The 10,070-nt window shown below is 36.3% G+C and overlaps 1 protein-coding gene across 2 annotated transcripts in view; it reads left to right on the forward strand.

Annotated features, from left to right (window-relative positions):
* LOC110461810 (tubulin polyglutamylase TTLL11-like) overlaps nt 1-9,819 on the forward strand; it is a 26,231-nt gene extending 16,412 nt beyond the window's left edge. Inside the window, exons 6-9 of one of the 2 annotated variants that reach the window (XM_021515485.1) lie at nt 683-932; nt 1,278-1,381; nt 3,117-3,149; nt 7,412-9,819. In XM_021515485.1, the coding sequence (XP_021371160.1) occupies nt 683-932; nt 1,278-1,381; nt 3,117-3,149; nt 7,412-7,803 (779 nt within the window). In that variant the 3' untranslated portion in view covers nt 7,804-9,819. The remainder of the gene's footprint in view (nt 1-682; nt 933-1,277; nt 1,382-3,116; nt 3,150-7,411) is intronic. The other variant, XM_021515486.1, reaches the window with a different exon arrangement.
* Nucleotides 9,820-10,070: the final 251 nt, after the last annotated feature.

A 10,070-nucleotide genomic window follows, 5' to 3' on the forward strand; every position in this document is an offset into this window, starting at 1 on the left:
TGAGGTCGTCTGGTCTCATGTCACTGTCTTCCCGTGAGTCTGTTTATGTCTATGAATTGGAAAGCTTTATTCCTGAAGTACGTGTGAGTATACATTTCCCGGTAAAATCTTGATATCGGGTGTTGACATATCATCGGCACGCACGTGTACTATTGTTTACCATGGGCCTGTTCGTTTATGCGGAACAACCGGTTTGACCGTTTATAAATGTAACAATTTCGGGTGTAAATCCTGGCGGACCTGCAAATGTGTATGCAGGCCTTGCAAGGCTTTCTCAAGACTCGCCTGAAAGCAGCATCAGATTACTAGGTCCGACCTTATTTAATAAACGAACAACAGTGGTCCGATCGGTTTGACCGTTTAAACGAAAACGGCCCAGCAGGTGTTACTATAATTTGCACTACGATATTGAATGCCCGATACGCAATACGGAAATGACGACACGGTGTACATGCACATTTCGATTAAAATAATTGAGTCCTAGCTGTACTTTTTCCGGAAGTATGTCACGAAAATGGACGCTGATGACGATGTGTCGAGCCACCTTAATGTAAACAATGCCAACTGACAATAACTAAGATCAGGGCCGAATGTTGAGGGAAGAGAGTAACCGATTACCATATAGTACAATGACATACGTATATTAACCAGTACTTAAATAATGCCTTTCTTACGTTGCCAGATGAAAAAGAGGAAGAAGACCTCGTGGACAGTCACCCAGAGGATGAAAATCTAGATGATGATGAAAGATTTGTTAAGATTTTGACAAAGTTGTCCAAAGATAGCTGTCTGAAGCAATTGTATCCTGCTGTATATGACGAGGAATTAGAGCATTTAAGGATTCTTGAGCGAGTCGCCAACCTTTTCATCAGCTTTCTAGGGGTCAGGGGGTCACTGAGGATCGGCCCCACAGGCTTCCGTACCTTTGCCAGGTAGTGAAGTTGTATACACTGGATCATTACTTCAATTGACAAGAAGAAGGATATTAATTCAAAAACAAATTATAGCAATTCTGCAAAACTCTTGTCTGTATTGCATGCCTGATGAATAGAATCTTGATAAGAAATGATATTGACAACATGTTTTTTTGTATTCAAAAGTTTTCATTTGATTACCATAAAAAAGCCAAAAAGTGCATAAATTATACCTTGCGTATTTATATGAAGTGCACATTTTTGTTTTATCTACTGTATAGCCCCAAAAATGATCCTATTCTGTCAACCAAATAAGACACCGAATTCACACTGACTATATACAGAAATTATTATGTGCTGCAGGAAGTGTCGACTGAGCAGGCGGGGCATCACCAACGCTGCTGTGGATATCATGTATATAGACATGCAACGCCGCTGGGACCACATGAACCCTGACCGGACATCTGGTATGTCGTGTGTATATTGTCACAGCCATGACACAAAACTGGCCTCACTGTTGTCTTCATTCCGAAACATTAGCGGTCATACTGACTTCTCACCTGTGACACATATATACTCATGTGAGATCTTGTTCTACTGTCTTGAAACAACATAAGACTTAAGTCTGAACTTCAACGGTCGTACAAATAAATCCTTTTCTTGGGATATCAAGATTTAGTAGAAAAATGCAGTGTGTAATGCTTAGATCTACCTTTATGTAAAACCAGTTTTTAATATGGTACTGTGACATCAGGTAAACTGGAACTAAGTCTAGATTTGTTTTATATCGTAAGGGCCTTACCTGTTTCACAGACTTAAGTCTAGGTCAGTTTTATGATCCAGAGTGCCTTACCTGTTTCACAGACTAAAGTCTAGGTTAGTTTTATGATCCTGAGTGCCTTTCCTGTTTCACAGACTAAAGCCTAGGTTAGTTTTATGATCCTGAGTGCCTTACCTGTTTCACAACCTAAAGTCTAGGTTAGTTTTATGATCCCGAGGACCTTACCTGTTTCACAGACTTAAGTCTAGGTTAGTTGTATGGTCCTGAGGACCTTACCTGTTTCACAGACTAAAGTCTAGGTTAGTTGTATGATCCTGAGTGCCTTACCTGTTTCACAGACTAAAGTCTAGGTTAGTTGGATGATCCGGAGTGCCTTACCTGTTTCACAGACTAAAGTCTAGGTTAGTTGTATGACCCTGAGTGCCTTACCTGTTTCACAGACTTAAGCCTAGGTTAGTTTTATGACTGTGAGTGACTTACCTTTTTCACATTCTTTATCTTTCACCTGTGTTATAGAGTATAACACAGATTAAAGAGATTATTTATGTGTTGAGTTCCTATTTGTCGAGCCAGGGAGACAACTCTTATATATCTCTAAAACAATTGATTTGATTTAATGTTGCAAGGTACCATATAAATTTATTTGAATGATTGCAGTTTTGCACATTTTTTTATATTTATGATTTGAACACTAGTAGTTTGTTTTGATGTGAATACATGATTGTTTCCCGGTAGTTACCTAGTCTATTCAGTACAATATGCATGCTTTGTTGTAGTATTTTAAAGTATCTAGTGCTAACAACACTCTTGTGGCATGTAAATTGTTTTTTAAAGGAATAAGTTAAGAATTTCAGATTCGCTAATGACCAACATTACTATTTTCGATAAAATGGAAACTAATTTAAATTGATATACAACTCATTCAATGTATGCTTTTCCTGGATGACAATTGCTAGCTATATGATACTGTACATAATTGCCTTGTAATAATAACAGCTAATCTTTTCTTATCTTTATAATACCAATATTATTATTTTGAAAATTTGATATTTCTTTTATTTTGTGTACTTATTCAAATATCAAATACCTTTTAGTACATGTGCTGGTTTTGTACTGTGCAATCAGACAATATTTGAGAGTGTATTTGAAGAAGAAGAATAAGAAAAAGACAAATTATGTACATAGTTATCTCCCCTTATATCAGGAATTCGGTGTACTGGTTTTTCATTGAATGTAAAATGTATATATAAACACTTGCTGAGTGTCTGATTGTACAGTTTGAGCACTACTTATATAAATACTGTTTTCCTCTTCATTTTTCTGCTTTCTATTATCTATATTTAAGTTTTTGTCAAGCTTTGATTACGATAATAGTGTTTCTACCCATATTAAACCTCATTTCTCTGAACCGTTATATTCAGCTATGTCAGAGAAAAAGTCCAAGAGTACCGTAGGTGGGTGACATATTGTATGATGGGTAATTATTTAGTGTCACCAAGGCAATAGCTGCCTAGCAACCAATATCCCATGCCTTCCATACTAGTTATCATGATTTCTTCTGATTGGTCCATACTTGCATGTGATGATCACATGATCTCTCATTTTTAGATAACTCATTAAATTTTGCCTTTGTCAGTAACAAGACCAGCTTTTATACCAGCAAAGTGACTTAACATTTTCTACTGCCAGTGTGCCCTACCAATCCTTTTGGCTTTGTTTCATCTTATTGTTATAAAGTATTAACACATGTTTTAAACTTGTTGGTTGTAATTAACTTTGAAAATTAATTCAGTCAGGATCATGTAAAGGAGACCAGATTAATTTTGCATTATCTAGAATTCAAAATTACGAAAACTTATTTCTTGTAGTTTATAGTAAGGTACGTTCCTTGTATCAGAATGAGAATCACAGGCAGTGAAACAACTCAAAGAAAAAGCAGAAAACGTAAAAAAACAAAGAGTTTTATTTTGTGTATTTACAGTAATGGAATTTAATAATGTGTTAGTGATGATTATTTTCTTGGTTATAACATTTTTTTAAATTTCAGTCAAATTATTCTTACAAATCCATTATATTTTGTATGATACTAATTTTTGCGTTGCTCAGGAATCAATTTTGTAATGGGAATCCATTGTGAATTCCACAATCATCTTGTGTAGAGAATACTTCTTGAACAAAAACATAAATTTCTTACAAGAATCTATCGTGAATCCAACAGTATTTTGTAAGTAGAATCAATCACTGATGTAAACGTCAATTGTATGGAAAATCCATTGTGAACATAAAAAAATCAATTTGAATGAAGAATCCTTTTCTAATCCAAAGATCTAGCAAACATTAATGCAAACATATATAAACCAGAAAAACAGTGCTCTGTGAATTTAAATTCTGTAGGGCTGAGTTAAGGTTTGTGCGATCACTGCATTTACTAATTTGAATCTGTCTTTATTCTATAACATGCACTGTAACTGCAGACCAACTTAATTATGTGACCTGTGGTACATGCAATGTGACTGGAAACAAAGTATAAAAAAAAAGGAAAATAACTTGGAAATGAACATGTACTTGCTCTATTAATAAATCTCCATCATATTACTGGTGGAACAATTACAAAATTCAAAAGTTACAGAACTAAGTTGGTTTACTGGATACAAACACTGCTTTGTTAACTCTGTTGTGAGGGTTGGTCTGGATCAGTCTAAATGTGGTTGAGGCCGAGATTGGTCCATGGTGTCGGGTAAGTCTGGATCAGACTACATGGAGTAGTCTAGGTTTGGTCCATGGTGTCAAGTTGGTCTGGATCGGGCCACACAGGGTTGAGGCCTGAGATTGGTCCATGATGTCCCATTGGTCTGGATCAGGCCACATGGGATTGAGGCCAGGTTTGGTCCATGGTGTTGAGTTGGTCTGGATCAGGCTACATGGCGTCGAGTCTAGGTTTGGTCCATGGTGTCGGGTTGGTCTGGATCAGGCCACATGGGGTTGAGGCCAGGTTTGGTCCATGGTGTCGGGTTGGTCTGGATCAGGCTACATGGAGTTAAGACTAGGTTTGGTCCATGGTGTCGGGTTGGTCTGGATCAGGCCACATAGAGTTGAGGCCAGGTTTGGTCCATGGTGTCGGGTTGGTCTGGATCAGGCCACATAGGGTTGAGGCAGGTATTGGTCCATGGTGTCGGGTTGGTCTGGATCAGATGATGGTTGGGATAGATCAACATGGGGTCAATGGTTTAGGTTCGGGGTTTTTTGGTGATGGTCAGGGTTAGTCCATTTAGGGTTGATGGTTAGGATTAATGACCCTTGTTGGGTCAAGAGTCTGGATTGGTTTATGTAATATTAATGACCTTGGGTTGATTTTTGTCCGTCTTATATCCTCCCTAATGGTAGAAAATGATTGAGTGATCAATATTTCTTATTAAGGAGTGAATTGAATAAAGAAAAGAGGACATTGTTATAGGCTTGTGATGGAACATTCCTAAGGACAATCTTTATTTAATCCAATGCAGTTTTGTCCAAACCATCATATTTATGTCCATTATCTTGCAAACTTTACTTGGGAATACTTTGTTTTGGCTGATCAGCAATGATTAGTAGAGTCTAATAGCATGTCATTTGTGTTTTATGTGTTGTAAAATTGACATTTAGAATATTTACATGGATTAGGATCCGAGGCATAGGGCAGACATGGTCTGTTTCAAAACAGTCTGTTCATTCTGATAAAAAAAGTTTGAGTGCTAACTAAAGTAAAATAACGGTAGTAAACATACAGAATCTGAGACCTTTACAAGGCTGTAGGGCATAGTGGAGTCTTGTGTCATCAATAACCAGTTGTTTTGTCTGACATCTGGGTGTCATTCATGTTCCATGGCTGAGTATGCAAATAGGAGAGGGATGTACAGGGAGGTTACTCCGCTAAGCTCTGACATTGCAGAGTGTGGGCAATACTTTATAAACATTTATATTCATTAATGCTTGTTGCATTCCTAAAATAATCCAAATTAAAATTTTAACCATAAGTTTGATGACAATATGCCAATATGCTTTTTTACATGTAAAGATCTGCTTCGTCAATATCATTATCCAATAGGTAATATAGAAAAGAATCCTAAGTAAAATAGGATTACTACAAACACATTAATTGTGAATTCTTGCTTATAACAAATTAATATTCTATCTCCTGGTAAAGAGTTCTCTCATAAACATCAAGCTTAATAAATTATACCTAAATAGAACTAATTTCTTAGGTTCCTGGGGTTTATTGAAAACATATCTACAGTATAGCAAATAAGGTCCCTTGGTTTTTGACAATAACTCCTGTTTATCTGTTCAGAACAAGTTTTTTAGGTGCCCTGCATGAGTTTGTTATAAATATGTTACCATTAAGAGCTAATACTTTGGTCACCTGGGGTTCTTACAAACGTATTTCACTGTAGAAAGTTTTGGATTCACTGTAAAATTTCTTAGGTTACCTGGGGTTCAAATAAACATATTTCACTGTAGAGAGTTTTGGATTCACTGTAGAATGTCTTAGGTCACCTGGGGGACTTATAAACATATTTCAATGTAGAAAGTTTTGGATTCACTGTAGAATTTCTTAGGTCACCTGGGGTTCTTACAAATGTATTTCACTGTAGAGAGTTTTGGATTCACTGTAGAATTTCTTAGGTCACCTGGATTTCTTATAAATGTATTTCACTGTAGAAAGTTTTGGATTCACTGTAGAATTTCTTAGGTCACCTGGCCGGGTTCTTACAAACATATTTCACTGTAGAAAGTTTGGGATTCACTGTAGAATTTCTAAGGTCACCTGGGGTTCTTATAAACGTATTTCACTGTAGAAAGTTTTGGATTCACTGTAGAATGTCTTAGGTCACCTGGGGTTCTTATAAACATATTTCACTGTAGAAAGTTTTGGATTCACTGTAGAATGTCTTAGGTCACCTTGGGTTCTTATAAACGTATTTCACTGTAAAAAGTTTTGGATTCACTGTAGAATGTCTTAGGTCACCTGGGGGACTTATAAACATATTTCACTGTAGAAAGTTTTGGATTCACAGTAGAATTTCTTAGGTCACCTGGGGTTCTTATAAATGTATTTCACTGTAGAAAGTTTTGGATTCACTGTAGAATTTCTTTCGTCCTCTTGGCTTAGTTATACATGTTTTACTATAGAATTGTTTAGAGTCACTGTAGAATTTCTTAGGTCTTCTTGGCTTAGTTATACATGTTTTTCTACACTTACTAACTTGCTGTCATCATCAAAACGCTTTTTGAACAGAGAGTGACTGTTGTTGAGATTTCCTCCCCCTGGTTGATGACCAGCAGTGCGCTGCCACTGTGCAGATGCTGAAATTGGCAAACTATTGTCACGGCTTACAGTAATACTTCCTTTTTTGGAGAAACAATGAAAATTTGTGATTTTTTTTTCTATTTTTAAATCACTTTAAAGGTATTACTGATCACCTTTGAAAAGTTGAAAGCTCTGAAGTACAAGTATAATCTGATGAGATATTTGTTTTGTAATCAATAATAATTTAATCATGAAAGTAATGGTTAACGTGTATATGCTATTCATGGAGTTCAAAGATGATTGTGAATCGTAATTATGGATATTTTGTTTGCTTTACTATGTAAACTATTATACTGTTATATGAAATGAAGATTACCGGGGTATTGGTTTTATTTAATATTAAACAAAATTAAAAATAATGTTTTGCAGGTCTGTGTTTCCAAGGATTTCTTGATTCATGTCTAGAAATTGCTCGAAGGAAGTTTCCTGGCCCTTCAAAGATAGAAATGCTGGAAACTCTTGTTGACTTTTGTGAAAACAGCCTGAGTCATCAGGATGATGATGGTAAAATCCCAAACCTCCCAAAGCTCCACTTCCGACGCCTTGGTCTGGCATATCGACCATCAGGATTTCAGATACAACGCAGGACAATAGACTGTATGACTGAGGAGACGGTGAAGGACCTGTATATGGCAGATAGTCGCTCAACACATCACTCGGACGAGATCGAGACCTTTCTGCGTGAACGAAGAAAGAATGCTTATCAACCCACTCTTATGAGATACATGTCCCGTACCTCACTTGTGCAAACTCCTGAATAGTGCATTCATGATCGTACAGCTTGGGAATTACCACTGTATCAATAACAACTGGGGTACTGTCAAAGGCTGCATGGCACTGTCAGTTATAGTTGTGTTATTGTAAGTTACAACTGCAGTACTGTCAATGACTGTCTGGTACTATCAGTCACAACTGCAGTACGGTCAATGACTGTCTGGTACTATCCGTCACAACTGCAGTACTGTCAATGGCTGTCTGGTACTATCAGTCACAACTGCAGTGCGGTCAATGACTGTCTGGTACTATCAGTAACAACTGCAGTACTGTCAATGACTGTCTGGTACTATCAGTCACAACTGCAGTACTGTCAATGACTGTTTGGTTCTGTCATGTTACTGTTGGAGTAATGTCAAGTTACAGCTTGTCACTATCAGTAACTTTTTTTCCCCCAGTTACAGCTCTAGTACTACTCATGACACTGCCAGCACAGTCAGTTAGGTGTTTGCGAAAGGTACATAGCTCAGTGTGTACTTTGATTCAAACTACTAGATCAATACAACGTACAGTGGGGGGTGACAGTAAGGAGTTTGTAGCTTCTGGAATACTCTCCAGTCCATCAGAGCTTGGCTTTGTTTGTGTAACTACTACAGGGCGGGCTTTCTGGAAATGGATTAGGTTTATTAATTTGATTTAAATTCTTAACTCTAACACAGCAGTTTGAGCCTTCAATTTAGCCAGATATACCTTGCATACTTGAAGCTTTGTCATGACACAGCATTCTGGGAGAATGTTTACACATATACAGGTATATGATGTATGACCATTTACATTGTATACAATGGCAGCCTGACAATTTCAGCATTCAGAGATGGACTTCATTACATGTTCTTATATCTCAATTATTGTTTTAATGTTGGTGTTTATTCATATATTTTTGATCTAATATGACAGTGTGAAATGTTAATTAAATTAAAGCAACCAACCTGTATTTGTGCTGTGGTTGAGGATGTGGTACTACCTGTATAAAACTGTTGGTCATCACATACTCATAACAATGAAATTATAACAGAGTAGGGGGTCCTTTCACTGACACATAGAACAATTGCCTTCTTTTCTGGTTACCTTTGATTATTCTGAGGATGAAAATTCTAATGATATATAATTGTATAGGACTACTCGTTAATATTTTAATGTTATTCAAATAGCATTGGTGCATTAGATAAGATAAGATAAGATAAGATAAGATAGATAAGATAAGTTAATTTCTGGTTCAGGGCTTATACACATGTCCTCTATAGATACCAGACTCAAAAAATACAAACAAAGTATAATTATGCGCATAATATTAATAATTTGACAATTATATGATTGCAGCTCTGTAATTTAAAAAAAGTTCCTTGTTTTTACAGTGGTTGTCTAGTTCATTTTCAAATTTGTTAACATTATTTGCTGAAGTAACATATTCAGGTAGTTTGTTCCATGTCGATAATCTACAGCTTGTCACTATCAGTAACTTTTTTTCCCCCAGTTACAGCTCTAGTACTACTCATGACACTGCCAGCAGAGTCAGTTAGGTGTTTGCGAAAGGTACATAGCTCAGTGTGTACTTTGATTCAAACTACTAGATCAATACAACGTACAGTGGGGGGTGACAGTATTTTTTATTGAAAAAGAGTTTTTCCTTAGCATGGTTGAAGAGCGTTATACGTAATGTATTCTGAATAAGTTTTAAGTGAAATTAACTAAATCTGAATACTGAAAAAGTGCTCTTTCAACAGAATATAGATGGTTAAAAAATATGTATACAAAGTACATTAGTATCAGCAATGTCAAGATCAAGGTACATTTTCAGTTTGTAAGAAAATGTTCTTCCAGCAAAGCTTGTTAAACAGTACACAGTGTGGAGATGTCTGGGTGCCATGTCAGTGAATATGTAAAGTGGCATTGTTTTTATATCATGTCGGTCTCCTTAAACATGTAGAATACACAGACGTGTAGAAATAGTTGATATCCTAAAACATGTAGAATACACAGATGTGTAGAAATAGTTGATATCCGTAAACATGTAGAATACACATACGTGTAGAAATAGTTGATATCCTAAAACATGTAGAATACACAGACGTGTAGAAATAGTTGATATCCTTAAACATGTAGAATACACAGACGTGTAGAAATATTAAGTTTGTTTAGCTTCTAGATGAAGAAATGCTTACCTGCTTGCCAATCGTTACATTTTTACACACTTAACTATAGATATAGAACTGGTTTCTGGAATGGGAGAGATCAGTAAGTTGTGAGTCTACTG

This window comes from Mizuhopecten yessoensis, unplaced genomic scaffold (genome assembly GCF_002113885.1).
Source record: "Mizuhopecten yessoensis strain PY_sf001 unplaced genomic scaffold, ASM211388v2 scaffold10685, whole genome shotgun sequence".
Taxonomy (NCBI): Eukaryota; Metazoa; Mollusca; class Bivalvia; order Pectinida; family Pectinidae; genus Mizuhopecten; species Mizuhopecten yessoensis.